Source organism: Sphaerodactylus townsendi, linkage group LG03 (genome assembly GCF_021028975.2).
Source record: "Sphaerodactylus townsendi isolate TG3544 linkage group LG03, MPM_Stown_v2.3, whole genome shotgun sequence".
Taxonomy (NCBI): domain Eukaryota; kingdom Metazoa; phylum Chordata; class Lepidosauria; order Squamata; family Sphaerodactylidae; genus Sphaerodactylus; species Sphaerodactylus townsendi.
In genome coordinates this window covers 108,309,139-108,326,100 of record NC_059427.1, presented here as the reverse complement: position 1 = coordinate 108,326,100, position 16,962 = coordinate 108,309,139, and the positions used below count along the sequence as shown (strand labels likewise).

The 16,962-nt window shown below is 42.2% G+C and overlaps 1 protein-coding gene across 18 annotated transcripts in view; it reads left to right on the top strand.

The window, feature by feature from the left end:
• Positions 1-16,962, top strand: part of CACNA1A (calcium voltage-gated channel subunit alpha1 A) — a 262,485-nt gene that overhangs the window by 206,762 nt on the left and 38,761 nt on the right. For 14 of the 18 annotated variants that reach the window (XR_007243931.1, XR_007243930.1, XR_007243929.1 and 11 more), the window contains 2 exons: positions 11,731-11,836; positions 16,049-16,156. Coding sequence is in view for 15 of the 18 variants with exons in the window: in XM_048489718.1 (XP_048345675.1) it covers positions 11,731-11,836; positions 16,049-16,156 (214 nt within the window). In the remaining 3 variants the exon portion in view is untranslated. Of the gene's footprint in view, positions 1-30; positions 128-11,730; positions 11,837-16,048; positions 16,157-16,962 lie in introns of all 18 variants that reach the window. The other 4 variants (XM_048489721.1, XM_048489719.1, XM_048489723.1 and 1 more) reach the window with 1 other exon arrangement.

Sequence of the window (16,962 nt, the reverse complement as noted above, 5' to 3'; positions counted from 1 at the left end):
TTTTTTTGTTTTTTAATTTTTTGCTCCCAGGGGCCGGATGACTTTCATGGACATGTATGAGATGCTGAGACATATGTCTCCACCCCTGGGGTTAGGCAAGAAATGCCCAGCCCGTGTGGCTTATAAGGTAGAATAATTTTTAAGAAATAAACAAGAAACATTTCAAGTTAGCTTCATTTTTAACCATTTTTCCCAAGAAAGAAACCCTATAAATCTGTAATTTTTGTACATTTCTCTCCCCCACCCCAATCCAATCTCTTGAGCAGTAAACAGTGTGTCCGTTCAGTACCGTTAGCGTTTCATGTTTCAGAGACTCCATTATGGCCAGTAAAGGTGGGGCTGGTAAGAAACCAATCCAAGGTGCATGCTCCTACTCAAAATCTCCCATCCAAGTACCACCAGCCCATCCTTCTGCATCTAGCAGAGGAAACACTGCTTTAAACGTTTTCTACTTCTCACTTGCATTGTCACCTCTTGGACCACCTACAGCTGTAATTACTCTGTGACTACCTTTCTCATACAAATACTCAGATGAAACAGAAGTAGTAAAGCCATAAGGAAATGAGAAATCAATGCTCCAAAACATATAAAATCTAGTGCCAGGTCACATATTGAATGCAGGTTGGGTTGGGATTTCCCCAGACCAACTCACATTTAACATATCAACTACTCAGACTTTGATGAACCTTTGTAGATCAGTCTCTCCCTAGGCAACCTTCCTCTTAAACCCTTTAAACTTCTATTGTGAAATACCCGTTAAAATCTGGTTGTTTTAGGGTAAAATCAGGCTACAGTATACCAAGTGTGACATGTAAACGAGGAGTGCTGAACACTGGAGAGGAAATTAATGTTATTTCCATTATGTGATAGCTTATGATATTCTTGGGCTTGGAATCATTATAGAAGTTAACTATCTATATGCGCAGTTGAAACAGTCTAGGACAAATTAGCAGCTTGCCCCACAATGTGCCGTTCGTTCCATTCAGAGTGTATCTCCCAATTAAAATAAAGTTCCTAGGGTTTCTAATTTCCCTGAATGCATTACACATTTCTGTCAGCAGCTAAGACCAAAGGCCACACTGCTGCTCTCATAACTCAAAACAAAAAAAAATATTTCTACCAATTCTCAGCCCTCAACATTGTAATGTGACATTCAGGGCAGCAGGGAAGGCCTCATTAGTGATGTGAAACCAGAAACTGGATCTTCAGCCTTGTGCCCTGATGTGCTCCAGCAAAGCCATTGCCTAGCACCAGAGTCTATAGACCAAAGCTAGATCCAAACTGAAGTTCAGTCCAAGTATTTCAGGGCTCAAACTAGGTCTGACCACTGTCACAGGGAAGGAGGAAGGGCTCCTGTTGCCCTTCAGTTTGTTTTCCCTCATGAAATCCTTGCTGAAGGTAAAGGTAGTTTCCCCTTCAGTCGTGTCTGACCCTGGGGTACCACTGCGAGCAGTGGTTTCATAGGCAAGCCTCTTTTGTGGGGTTGTTTGCCATTGCTTTCCCCAGCTATTCTTTATCCCCTAGCTGTGAGCTAGCTACTCATTTACCGACCAAGAAATGGATGGGTGGCTGAGTTGACCATGAGCCAGCTACCAAGATATCCTACCCACAGGGGCTCGAACTCCTGACCGTGTGAGTGGCAGTGCAAGCACTTAACCACTGCGCCTCGCCTGCTGAAGGGGAAAGTTATTTCCTCAATTTTGCTGCTCCATGTGGAGTATTAGTGCATGTCCCATCAAGAAAGATAACATTGTGAGAAGACCCTAACACCGCCCCCGCCCCGCCCCCCCCCCCCATTGCTGGAAACAGCCATCCCTGAGTCACTTTTATTCCTCCTTACAAGTACATGTAGCCCAACCCCAGTGGGAATAAAAGCAGTTCAGTTGGGGGGGGGGGTTCCCCAGTAAGAAAATGATGGGGAGAAATGCTTTTCTCCCTGCCTTCCCCTCCTCATCATTCATCTTGGTATTGTTAGGGAGTTAAATTTACCCCCCCCCCCCAAAAAATTTTTTTTTAAATAAGCATGAAGGAAACAGGTAGTTGAGTCCTCAATGTTCAGACACTGTCCTGGAAGTTAGTTTTTGTGCATTAGATAAATTCCAAACCAGATGTTTTCCACTTTTACCCCACCTAAGAATTTATTGGAAAATTGGCTTTTAAAATGTACGACATGATCATTTTCATTGAAAGAATGAGAATTTGCTTTGGAATAGGGATATTTCTGCTATTTAAGAAATGGAGGCTGGTGTGTGTGTTCCCACCGCCACCAGTATTGTTTGAGGCCTTACCTATCTGACTTCACAGTTCTGCTTTTCCAAGATTCCTGTAGTGTATTGTCGAAGGCTTTCACGGCCGGAATCACTGGGGTGCTGTATGGTTTCTGTGTGGTTTTCTAGAACATGGCCATATAGCCCAGAAACCACACAGCACCCCAGTGATTCCGGCAGTGAAAGCCTTCGACAATACATTGAACATCTCTATGAGGAGAAATTGTTCCAAGACACACGGAGATTGGAAAAACTACGGCTCAGGAAAGCACACCTACTGTGTTCTCTAACCTTTCTTCAACGCTGCAGAGACACAGGTACTATCCCATCATTTCTTGCAGCCGAAAGGACTTTCAAAACACCACAGGCTCTTTTCTAGAACCCGGCCATACAGCCCGGAAACCACACAGCACCTCATTCCTCTAGTGGATTTTTCCTGATCATAATCACCGTTAATATGTAGAACTGATCATTTTAAAAATTCTCTCTCTCATAATCACGCAGAGCAACAATTGGAAATATGCCCAAACAGAGCTCTTTCTGTATAAGAGCAGATTTATGTGCATGTACCAGAACCCACATACCTCTCAGTGGACTGCAACTGTTTGTTGGCAGTTGACAGTATTGTAAGATTGCTCTGTCATACTTTTCTAGCTGTCCAGAAACCAGTAAGGCAAAAATGTTCTCATGTTTTATCTCATAGTTCTTTGGCCTTTTACATAACTTAGACACCTACATCCTCTCAGTCCCCTAAGGGTCTAGCAGGTTTCTGCCTGCATAATTATGCAACTTCCTACCAAAGAACAAAACATTAGGCACAGTTGTTCTCTACTTTCAACCAGACACAAATTAACAGCAACTAACCTATTTCTCTGCCCCTTCTCTCTGCTACTCCATGCCCCTTTCTCTGTCAATGCAGTTCTAACCTGTGAAAAGCTTTCCCCTTTGCCCTTCCATATCTCCATACTCTAACCGTAATCCCCATATACCTCACTAGCTGATCCATCTTGCATTTTCTTTCTCTTTCCCATTATACTATTTATCATTCTGCAACCCAGAATTTTCCTCTGTGACGTTTTCCTGTGTGTGTGTGTGTGTGTGTCTCCTCTTTTCCCTTTCCCTCAGCTGCTTGTTTTCTGCAAATGATTCATGGCACAGATATTGAAATGCTCGCTCTCACTGCAGTGACTGTTTGAATATAAAGAGGTGGAGGGACCCAGATCCCTCTGGTGGTTGTCAGTGGGAGTGGGATCTGTGGTGTTGATCCTGTGCTTTTTGATGCCTCGTGTCATAGAATGAGCATGCCATTCATTGTCTGATGGAAAGGGACATGGTGTCCGCTAAATCAAGAGAGGCAAGGCAAGATTAAATGCTTCCAGACAAGTTGGCAATTAGAGGTAATACCTATCACTGAAGTTCTTCACACTGGCCCTGGCCCTTCATGTTTTGAAAATGCTTCATCTGTGTAGTTTCCTAGCTCAAATAACACCACCACTCAGGTCCAGGTATATTGTCTGTGGCCAAAGACCATTGCAGTCAAATAAACAATAGCCATCAGTAAAATCAGGTACAACAAAGCAGATAAAATCAAATGCAAAAAACAGTTTTTAAAATCAGATACAGGTATTGCCCACATTAAATACAGTTCTGGCTCAAATCTTCTTGTCCACCAGGGCAAAAAGTGACATTTTTACAGGAAACAAAAGGATCTTATTGGAAAGGAGAAAGGAAAGCGTCTTGGTTCAGTCACTAGTCACAAGAAGAATTACTGTTTGCTAAAAATACAAGAAGAAATTTGAATCTAGGTTCTTTACAGAAAGGACAATAAAGCACATAATGAGGTAAGTCCTCGGATTCTGAAACTCTACAAATGTACAGATGAGAGACTTGAGGGGTTTGAGGATAGTGTCCAGCTAACACGGCTGTTGGCATAGTTTGAAATCTAATCAATGTAAGTGCTATTCTGAGATTCTATGAAGTGATGTTAGTCAAATATGAGACTTTGTCATGGTCCTTTTTAAATAACTTAAACAAGGGAGAAAATTTAGACTGGGAGATTAGCCATCTTCAGACACAGCATTGCACTTACACAACCAGTTACAGATAATAAAAGCTGGTATAGGTACACCCCAGATATCGTTTGAGCTGATATAACAATAACATCCAACAGTCTGAGACCAAATTGAGCATACTATAAAATCACAGGGTTCAGAATTACAAGATCATCTGGTTCACACTCCTCTGGTAATAGAGGAACCGCATGAGGAGAGGCATCGTTTTTTACTGTGGAAGTCCCATTGCATCTATTTGGTCTCTAATGCTTTCCACATCATCTTTTCACACGATCCAGCCATCCCTAATAAATAGCCCTTCCATTACCAAAGCAGATGTCACAAAGAAGTCATAATTAGTTCTCCGGTGCTTCTGTCTGCTGTACTAAAGATACCAGTTCTTAGTAGATCCTTATTTCCCACCATCATCATCCTTGAATTGTTGTTGTGACAAGGATTAGGAGGGGGAATCTTGGACTTGCATGATGGACTGCAGTTTAAATATAGGAAAAGGGAGGGGAGTCAGAAAGTGATGTTAGATTATGTGTCATAAAATCCTTCACACAAGTATACAACATGAAGCTTCAAACCCAGGGAGGATTTCTGAATACAGAAGAGAGCAGTTTTCATATAATCTATGTCCCTGCTGCAGATCTCTCTTTATGGGGTCCCCTATCCTCTGGGAGCAGCATTTCAGGAGATAGCATGAAGAAGGGAGACAAGGAAGTCTTGCTTCATGGATAAACACCCAGTTGTCTGCAGAAATCTCCAGTGGATCCAAGCCACCAGTACAAATAGATGCAAGTTGTTTTTGTTAATAAAATTAAAACAGAGGAATCTTTTTTAAAAGTGAGTGACAACGTAAGGGATTCTCAAAAGAGGGTAGAGAAGCATCACAGATGTTAGAAGGAAGATAATTCTAGGCTTACAGACACAGGTGAAGAGAAGCAAAGGGGATTAATAGGAGAAAATATTTTGCTTTAACAGAATAGTTGCAAGAATTAAGTGCACAATTAGGACTATTGAAAAAGGGAAATAAGTTTATGGAAAAGTTTGAAGATTGAGAAGCAATAGTGAACAGTGAATGTGGAAAAAAATGCAGGGAATGATAAACTGGGGACTAGTGATTGAACCAATCAGATTATATGAGCAGATTTTTTAAAAGAACCTTCAATAGGAAGGAGAAATCTGGGGGAAAAGAGTGTTATGGAAGTCAAGAGACAATAAGAACTTGGAGCAGAACCTTAGAAGAATCAACAGAGATAAAAGAACGAAGCTTTGTGATGTTAAAAATAAAATCCCACATGATTTATCAATAGGAAAAAATTGGAAAAAAAAACACACACACACACACACACATACACCGATATGGCTGAAATTGGGGGGAAAGAATGGGAAACCAATGGACCTGTATTTAAAAGGGAGGAGGTTTGGAGGCGAAGACAATGGCCTATTATGCCTGCAGGGATACCTCATGGCTCTTTTCTTTGCAGTCACTTTTTCCCATGGTTTTCAGTGCTAACTGGGGATTCTCACACTGAGAAGCTTCCCCAGCTGAGTCAGATGCCATTTCTCTTACCCGCAGCTATACTCTGTTTCACATAAAGACAATAGTAGCTTGTCTATTCCTCTGCTACAGGACAAAGCATGCCCGACCTTGTTTGTTGAAGAATGTTCTGCCTGGGTCCTAGTGCCTACCTAGCCCTGCTCCCCCCATTCATTTGGAAGTCTGAAAGTAAAAATAAATGCTCTTGTATCAAAGTACTATGTTCAATAATGCACAAAATAACAGTTTTGACAAAGGCAGTGCGTAGAAGTGAACGATCATTGTCATATTCGTTTGAGACTATATTTTAATGGAGAAGCATACAGATTTCTCAAGCGCTGCACCTCCTGATCAAACTATCATCTTTATGTGGAACACAGTATAGTCTTGCTACCTGTTACTTTTTCTGTCTTAAAAACAAAACAAAAAACATTCTTTGGGCTGCTCTGTTGGTCAAGTGTGAGAAAAACTGCTGTTAGGTGAATGGATGAAGACAGGGGAAGGTGGGAGGGGTGAGCAAAGCCACAGCAGGCTGAGCACACACAACAGATTTTCGCTTTTTCAGTGAAGAGAATGGAATAATCACACTTCAAGAGGTTTTGGAAGCAGCAAGGCTTCTCTGATCTGCCTCACGGTGAGTTCTGGGTGGGGGGTGTACAACCAAAAATCTGCCCTAGAGGGAATGTACACTCACTGTGGGGCAGACCACAATTGCATAACAGGCCAATGAGTTTGTCAAACAGAAAAGCAGTGATGCTAAACAGAACAGAAAGTGGAGGGACAGAAAAATGAAGTTTAATGTGATCTGCATAAATGCTGCGCTGAAGACCAAACTGTTTCAACACTACATTCGAGAAGCTTAAATTGCCATGGCCAGCTCTACATACTGCGTTAAGTAAAGTCTATAAGAGTTGAAATGAATGATAGTTCATGTGGTTTAGGGGTTAAGAGGGGGGGGGGTGTTCAACAAAACTAATTTGGGGGGGAACCCTTAAAATTGGCATTTTCGGGGGATCCCCCCCCCCCCATGGCAGCCATTTAAAGGAAGCAGAAAAGGAGATCCCGGATCATGCCCCAAAAAATTCAGCATGATTTGGGCACTTTGGCCCCACCACCATTTTTTTAAAAAGACTGGAGGGAAATCCCCTCTCTCCCTTCCCTCTCCCACACTTACCTGATAGCTGACCATGCTGATGCAAAACTCCACCACTGCTACCTCCAGGTTCCACGTGGGGCTTAGAGGCAGCCACTGCCGCTGCTGTACTCAAGGTAAGTGAGAGGAGGGGGAGATGGGGAGGGAAAGACGGGAGGGTAAAATTCAGGTTCAGGTCTAATAAATCTGATTTTTCTCAGTAATCTGGATATTCGTGATACTGGGGTTCAGGAACATCTCGGTTTCTCAAAAAATGTCAGCTCCATTAGACCTGAATCCAAATTTTGCCAATTTTTTGTACACCCCTAATTACAATGTCAGACTAGGACCTGGGAAACTCAGGTCAAATCCCTACCTACGCCATGGAAGCTTGCTGGGTGACCTTGGGCCAGTCACACACTCTCAGCCCTGGCAAGGATTTGGATAGGTGACCTCTAGGGAATATGAAGTTAATGTCATGAGACAGATAATGGCAAACCACCTCTGAACATATCTTGCCTTGAAAATCCTTGGGGACACTATAGGTCAGCTGTGACTTGACTGCAAAGAAAGAAAGTTGAAAATTTCATTAAGAAGACCCAGTCTTGATGAACCAAAATGTCTTCCCATAGTAATAGGCAAAACAATATAGTGAGGTTCAACATAGTATAAGTACATACCTTTTAAGAAACCTGAATTTCTTGAGCCAATTGTATGGTAGCTACTTGACATGATGATGCTACATTAATTGAAAAACATAAATAGGCAAAAATTGTACTACACAACCTTGAGCCTACAGCCCCAAAGGCTGATGATGTCAGGCTATGAGCGCCTTAAATAAAAATTGAAAATATTTCTTTTTATCACAGTAGATATATTTGCCAAAACAACACAGGCTAAATACATTAACCATACACTTAACATAAGCAACACAACCCAGCCGGATTCAAGACGGAACCTCAATATTCTTCAAGGCTTATATTTCTGTGAGGAATAAATAAATTACAAAGGAATGTTAAAACCTCCCTTGTGGATACACATAAACAAGGATTACGCCTAGCAATACGACTGCATCTTGTTACTTACATACAAATGAATCTGAAAAAAAGCTGCAGTTACAATGTCTGCAAATGAGAAGTTGAAGGAAGGGCCTTCATACAGCCACCAAACTGAACACCCGCAGGGAATGTGCTCATGCAGCACAAGTGGAGGCGGAAGGGAGTTCACGTCAGTAAACACAGAAATCTCTCTCTGTCTCTGTGAGTTCAAATCATTTGTGTCAGTCATATGGGAACCTGACCGTACTGAATATCAGCAAGCCCAAATGTTGCAGATATTACATCCAGAGATTACATCCAAAGAGACAAGGCTCAACACAGAATAAGTACATACTTTTTACGAAACCTGAATGTCTTGTGCCAGTTGTGTAGCAACTTCTAGACATGACGACTAAAGGGAACCTCTGTACTCAAAGGCAGAAAATCTGAATAGTTAAAACAGTTGCTGCTAATATAACACTCTGGGGCAAAATTATATTGAGGATGGGAGCAATAAAGCATACTTAGCACCATTTTAACTTTTTACAAAAAAAAACTACTTACCCGAAGAAGAAATACAGCATGACCTGAGCATCACAGCCAGATAGGCACCTGCTTTAAAAAGTCTGTTTTAACAAGAGAATATAGACACGGACCTCTGCCAGATGTTGAAAATCCTTGATGATGTTCCTGGTTCCACGAATGAGGCCAACAGAGCAATCTTATGTAAATTTACTTCAGTTTATATTCATTGATATCTGTTGTTATAGGGTGGAGTAATTATGTACAGTTGCACAGTTGATGTGGGAGATGATTGTAGGCTTAGTAAAAAGAGGACAGAGACATGGAAAGAGGAATAAAACCATGTTCTTTGGGCTAGTTTCTTGGTTATCAAGACTCACAGTTTCCATTCCCAGCTGTGACACTTCCATATCTGTGCTTCAGGGCCAAAATAAACATGACTGTCCTTGTGGCTGCCACGAGGTCACTGCCACCATTTTAAAGTCATTTGAAAATGTTGCAAGGCCCACAGTGTAGCAGTTGGAGGCACTGTTGTTCGCCCCCTGTACCGTATCGAGTGTAAAATAGCCACTTACACACATCCCATGACTATTTTGGTACTTGAAAAGGTGCGGGAGCAGGGAAAGAAGAGTGATGCTGTGGGCAGCATTTTAAAATTTATTTTAAATGGCAGCAGTGTTCTCAAGGCCATTGCAATGATGTTGCCATGTGTAGTTTGGCCTTCAGTTTTCCAGCTCTGTTGAACCCGTTGAATAAAAATGTGTTTTGAGTAATACTTCATCATAACCTCCCCTCCTTCCTTTGTAGTGGCCTTCTCTGTTTATATTTCCGTGTTCTTCCTGCCTGCTATCTACACATCTCCATGTTCATTTCTCCATGACATTGGTTGTCCAGAAAACCATTGTGAGATATATTCTGTCTGCAGTTCCCTTGCCTGTCTGTGCAGAAAGGGGAATTCTGAGTGTCCTAACTGCTCCAAGGAAGAATTGCTGTCTGTATCCATCCCACCCCCTTATCCTTTCTTCACTGTGGCTATCCAAGAGCTTGCAGGCTCCTCTGAGATAGTTCTACTTCAACCATCCATCCAAGAGACTTATTTTTCTTAACTCCTTGGTGCCTTTGTATAATCTGGCATTTCCATGTAATACTGGCGTGACTAAAATGATTAAGCATTTTCATATCCTTTAACTTTCCAGTCCATGTTTACTCCATAGAAGGGAAGAAAAACTTAAGTAATGTTCCAAAAACAGCATCTTTCAAATTTTGTGCCACCCGGAAAAAAAAGAGTTCCACAAGGAAGTTTTGGGCTTAACTATTGGATTCTGGTTGCACAATAATATTGCAACTGTTATTAGTCAGCTGTGAAAAGGTGCCAGGCATTAATATTTGTCATGCATTTCCAAATGTAGTACAAAAGAGGAGGATGCTACTTCGAGATGTTACTATTTTATTTGACTAAGTGCTTCACCCTCGACATCCATGCCAAACCCTCTGTACAGCAAAAAAAATTAGATTCTGCCAGGGTGAAGTGACTTCTATGAGTGAACTGTGGTTGACAATGGCCTGCTGATGAACAGTGTAGAAACCAGAGAACAGAAGGGAACAGACAGCATTCTTACCAAACAGGAGGGAATGCTGCTTATTTATACACAAAGCACTGGGGAGATCTGTTAATTAGGCTCTTAACACAGTGGTTTCCAAGATTTACAGGTTTTCTGGGCATCAGATTCCTTGAGGCACCATCCTGCTGAATCAACACCTGTATGTGTCTTCCTCTTTTTCATTCTGTACCTCTTTCCCTTTTTAAACTCACCTGTCTTCTCCCTGCACCACCTCTGTCAGTGACATCCACTTAACAATCCCAAAAGACCCTGATCGTCTAACCCCCATTTCCATTGGTCCACAGCCTTTCTCAGCTAATGCACTAGCTGGTCAAGCCCCACCCTGAGCATCTTGTGTGATTTCCAGCCCATGGCCTTGGCTCAGAGGAATGGCACATGGCCCATAGTCTGTCAATTTCATTTCTTTCTTTTCTACCTTAAGGACTTACCCACCCATTTTTGCACCAAAAGCCCACAATCCGGGTCTCTCCCTTTAGAGCAATCTATACCAGAGCTATGAATGAGTCTCAATGTGTTATCTGTGGATGCCTTTGCACTGTGCTGTGTTGTTCTGCATGTCGCATGCTCTTCTTGCATGACTCTAGTCTTGCACATTTTATGAAACCTACTCTGTTGAATGGTTGCAGTGCATTCTCCTTTTATCCCTTCCCTTTACCAGTGCTATGTGCTGCTATCTTGGAAGTTGATTTTTGTTCCTTTATTTTATACTTTATTTTACTATACAGACAAATAATGAGCTGCTTGGGAGAACTCTGTGAACGTTAGGATTGTAAAAGTTATTAATTCTGAATAGAATATTGTGTGGGGTCTAGTGGGGGCAGAGTACATGGGATCAGGGCTCTTTAATTCTTATACCTCCTCAAAGCAATTAGCTTAGTGATCAAAGCTGGAAAACTAAGATAATCCTGTCTTGGATAGGATGTGGAGTCCAGTGGATTAGGGCAGAAGTTTGGAAGCCACATTCTGGCTTCCTGCTCTGCTAAAACATAAAGAGACACTTGTGATACAATCACCCTGCCCTGTTTAGCCCCAGGCTAGCCTGATCTTATCAGATATCAGAAGCTCAGCAGGGTCTATCCTAGCAAGTATTTGGATGGGAGACCTCCAAGGAATACTAGGGTCGTGACAGGGAGGCACACAATAGCGAACCACCTCTGAACATCTCTTGCTTTAAAAACCGTACAGGGCTTCTAAAAGCCAACTGTGGCTTCACTCACAAATACAGTTATCTCCCAATAAAGCAATTGGAAAACTCTTGATTTTAACCTAGGTCAGTTTTAATCAATGGAAGTAAATTACGTTTCATTGGAATAAACTTCTAAGCAAGTTTGGATGGGAGGGACAAGATCTTGATAGCCTGTTGCGTATTGATTACAGCAAGGCTTTGATTATAATCTGCTTGAGAGAGGAGAGGTTACACTCTGAGTAGTAGGAGACATAGAGGAAAAGTCTCTGAGTTCAGAGTTCTCCCCAGGGCTCTTACGTTCCTATGTGTAAGATGTCTTGAGACGCTGGGGTCATGTGATGACACCTTTCTGCTTGGATCTCTGCAGAGACTACTTCGTATGGATTTGCCTGTAGCAGACGACAATACAGTCCATTTTAATTCCACCCTCATGGCATTGATTCGGACTGCGCTTGACATCAAAATTGCTAAAGGTAAGTGATGCTACTGTAAATATTAGCGAGTCGGTCGGTAAGATAGCGGATTCCAGGAAATGAGATTTAAACATAGGAGAGCATATTCTAAGTTCCTGCTTGTATGGCACATTAAATAAGGTATGGGGTATTTTCAGTCTAAAAGGTAAATGTTGCCTGTAAAAGAGAGGCGACTCCATGGTGGAATGGCATGGAGTGGGCATTTTGTGTCTCATTTCCTGACTCCTCCAGTGCTAGCTCCTGCTAGAAGGAAGTGCTGCTGTTAAAGAGGGTGCTATTGTTTTGAACTGGGACATTTTTTCAGTGCAAGGGGTCATATGATGAACTCAACTGGTTGTCCTTGTGTAACCCAGCAGATCCCTGGCTACATAAATCTCTAATGGAGAAATTTAAAATCAATAAAATGACAGCACCCTTTGTTGCTTGCTAAACAAACATGAAGTTGCTTCAACAGGATAACAGCATTCAGGGTAACAAACATTTAATGTTAACACAGCAACTTTACAATCACAATTAAAACGAAATCATAGTGGCAATGAATATAGCACAACTGAGATATATAGGATCTTCAGGGCCTTTTAGGAAAGACACTCATAACAATAACATACCAACAGTGCCCAGTAATAAAAGGAAGGAAATTCCAAAATATTAATTAAAAATGCAGGGCTGCTTCTTCCCCATCTGCTCTTCTATAGCGGTGGTGACTGCTGCAGGTCTTTCTCCAGCTTGGGCCTGTAAGGAAATAATCAATTCCCTCAGTCAAGTTCTGGGCCTTCCCTCTCCTGCAGAGGGCCAGATTGACTTTGGCTGGGTGTGTGTGTTTTAAACCATATAACATAAGGTGACCAGATGGTCACCTTTGTGATCCGGAATGAGGAGGCAGTAGTGGTGTGCGCGCGTGTGCGCGCACGGCCGCAGCAGCGCACGGGCTTCTGGGGCTCGCCGTTTGCCGCCCTGTGACAGGGCGGCAAACGGCGAGCCCCAGAAGCCTGTGCGCTCCTGCGGCCGGGCGCACGGGAGGCTGCCGCACTGCCTTGCGCCCCCAAGGCAGTGCAGCAGCCTCCCCACAATCGGGACAATTTGTTGAACCCGCGGGACGTGGGACAAATTGTCCAAAGGCGGGCCGGTCCCCCCAAAAGCGGGACGGCTGGTCAGCCTAATATAACATAATTAATAGCCTGATATTAGGGAAGATTCCAATATGCCATTTCTCTTTCATTGCGTCCGTCAGGAAAGGAAGGAAATGTAAGGAAATGATCAGTTCCCTCAGTCAAACTCTGGGCCTTGCCTCTCCTGCTGCAGGCTGGATTGACTGGGCGGGGGTGGGGGGGAGACTCTTGCAGTTGGTAATATATGAGCAAACTTACCAACTGCTCATGCTAAGCGAGTTCCTGTTTCCTCGGCCCTAAAGTCCAAACTTTCAAAAATATTTTTAATTAACCTTTATTGGCATAATAACACAATATTTATGCACATTTGTTAGTGACAAAACATTTTTGCTACAGGCTCCAGAATCTCCTTACAATCACCATTGAACAATTATAACTATTTGAGTGTCAGCATGCTCTTCAAGACCCATCAGTAAGGGCTCTAAATATTTGCACCTAGGCCTGTTGTAAAGGGGGCAATGCAATAGAACATGAAGAACAGACTCTTCACCCCCTATTCCACAGGAGCAAATTATTTCATGATGGGGAATTCCCAAGCCTCTCTCCTGTCTAATAGCAGAAGGTGACACATTACATCTGGCCAGGGTCAGAGCTCTGCACCATCTGGCCTCGATTAAAACGTGGAGGTAGCTAGCAACAGTCAAGTTGGTTAAGGAAATTCCCAAATAGAGTAGGGAACAAAACTTATCAGTCTCCTTCAACAAGAAGAGGAATTCTTCTTGGTAGAGTCTTTTTTTGATGGCAAGATAAATTTCTTGTTTTGATAACATGGACAATTCATCAAGAGACATCAAGAAATTTAACTTTTTTTCAATACAAATCCACCATTTGGTGGAATGAATGCCAGCCAGTGCCAGGTAGGAAAAGCTCTTGGCATCTGGATAAAAACAAGTCCGGACCCAAAATTTGAACACAAGCCCAAGCCTTAGTTATTAACAGATGCTGGCCCGATTCCAGACAAAGTGCTGGATAAGGAACTAAGTGAGGGAGACCAAGGATTTTATAAAGAAATCATGATTGTACTCTTTCAATGTCTCCGTTCCAGACCTCAATCCATATGGGAATTCCATACAGGAGCTGCTGGCAGATCTTAGCATTTAATAACTTTAATGCAGCAGGAACATATCCCTTGCCTAGAAAAACCACAGAATGGCCATAGCATTAATATTAGCTGTTGTGATGGCCTGGGATCTGTGGGTTGACCAAGAGGTCTGATGATGGTAAATTAGGCCTAGATATTTAAACCGTTTAACCTGCTCAAATAGATTACCATTTAATTCCCATCTGCTCACTCACAGGTGTGGGTGAAAACCATTATTTTAGATTTATCAAAATTTATTTGCAGGTCATTATTTGTGGAACATTCTAGGCAGCATTTTAATAGTCTCATCAGTCCTACTCTCAAGTGCAACAGTACTACTGCATCATCAGCAAATAAGAGAAGAGGAATTTAAATAGAAGCTAGGGTAGGAGAATGGCTATTTACCTGCTTTAAAAGATGGGCCAAATCATTTTTAAAAAGCTTTAAAAGGGTCGGGGCCAGCACACACTACTTAACACTTTTACAGACTCCAATTTTGGTGGTCAATAATCCTTCTCAATCACATCTAATTTGGGCAGAGGTGGTTGTATGGAGGGCTTTAATTAAGAACAGTAGTCATTGATCCACATTTTGGCCAACTTCTTCCACAAGGGGTTCCTATTAACAAAATCGAACGCCCTCCATATATCAATAAAGGCAATGTACAAGGGGACCTTTTTTGCCACATATTTAGAAACTAACCTACTTAGAACCAGAAATGGTCAATAGTACTTCTCCCTTGTTGAAATCCTATCTGCTGTTTTCCAATAATGTCATTAGATGAAATCCACTCAGTAAGTTTTTTTAGAAGAAGTTTTGCGTAAAGTTTGCCCACTACCGAGAGAAGGCTAATTGGGCAATAATTGGAGGGGCAGGAGCTATTTTTGTAAAAGAAAGGGACAATGAAAGAATTTCCCCAAGCAGAGAAAATGACTCCACTCTGGTCCACCAGTGTAAACAGGGCAACTAAGATGGGGGCCTACCAATCTGCAGACATTATAAACAGTTCATGTAAAAGACAGTCTGGACCAGGTGCTTTGTGTCTCCTTAGCTGGTCAATAAGACCTTCAACCTCCTGGGGGAGTGGGTCACTGGGGACCAATCATATCCAGTCGGAGCCTCAGTCAAATCATTACTAACTGCAGTTGGAGAACCCTTGTTGAAAATCGCAGAGTAAAAATTATACCAGGAAGACCTCAAGACATTCAAAAAAATAAAATGACATGGGTTACACTTGCAATTGTTAATGGTTCCCATTTTTGGAGTCTCCTGGGCTGGAGTACCACCTGGACTTTATGCTACAGTGGTGTGCATCGGTTTTGTGAAGGTATGGTCAGATTTGGTATCAGTTTTGTGTTTCTTTTGTCAGTTCAGAAGCATTTTAAATGTTTATTGGCTTTCACATAGACAAAGCAATGCTTTTTTTTTTTTGCACAATTCATTTGGTACTTGAATATCATACCAAGTACACAGATCTCTCAATAATGCTCAAAAGGACATGCATAAAACTTGGCATGCATCCCTTTGTTTTAAAATTCTCAGAACTGGGAGTCAGACTGTTTCCTGCACTGAATATTACAATTCACTTCCATTTTAAAAAGCATTGTGTGCAAGTAAAAAAACTGAAGGCCAGGAAGAAGGCCACGCTAGAACCTTAGTCCACAATGGGAGTTTTTAAGTGAGGAAACTATCAAACATACTATTTACCACTTGCAGTGTTGAAGTGTCACTGTACAGGGAAGACCCTCTCACGGGATTCATTTTGAAATGTTGCCCAACTCATACCAGCTTTAATAATAAGAAAGATGAAACGGCATTTAATTTTTTTTACCATTAATAAATTTAACTCCCCCCAAAATGGCATAAACAAGTAGCAGTAATATGTCCAAGGCTTCATTAAATAGCCAAAGGTTTGTTGCTTATTATCTCTTATTCTTTATTTGTCTTTGCTTTTTTTCTTAGGGGGGGCAGACAAACAGCAGATGGATTCTGAGCTGAGAAAAGAGATGATGGCAATTTGGCCCAACCTCTCCCAGAAAACGCTGGATCTCCTAGTCACCCCTCACAAATGTAAGAGTTACCTTTTATTACTCCTGGTCCCATGCCTGTATGCAAGCCCAGCAAGCATAACCTGCCCATTAGCCTACCTATTTCCCTTGGCTGTGCATTGTTCCTTTTCGTGCCCCTTTTACCCATACGATAAAGAGCAATGGGATGACCAAAGGCATTGAGGATCCCTGTCCAATCTGACTGTGGCCTTTCCCTGACTAGCTTTCAGCTGACAGGAAAAAAGGACCCTACAAACTCTGAAAACGTGGGAGCTCTCTGAAGAGCTCAGTGCCCTCTGTCACCATCTCAGTCGTAGAGCGCTTGTGTTTGACTCCTGGGGAATAAATGAAGCTGAATTTGGTAAAACCTTTGGTGTGATCCAACAGAGATCTTCTTATCTTCTTATGGTAAACTACATAGGCAGGGAGTCCTTCTGGGAGTGGGGGGGTATCTTCTGAGTCACAAGGAAATGCTGACCCAAGCAATAAAGACTGCTCAACTGATCACAGTGAAGAGCAGGGATGTAAACCAAGCCATTTCCCCCTTTTCACCTCTTCTCGCTCCATAGAAATAGCTCCAAATGAGAGCCAAGCTGAGAGACAAAGAGCCCATTTTCCATGAGGATTCACCATGTGATTGATACTAGCCATTTGAATTACCACTTAGATGTAAATTTCTCCTTAGGTGTTTGCCTGGGCTTCCTCTCTGAAGTGACCACAGGGACCAAACCCTCTCGCGCACACACTCAGTTGCAGCATGCCCTAGCAGATTAGAGCTATGAAACTGAAGTAGTGTCCAGAGGGCTCTGGTGGGCAGTACCAAAGGAA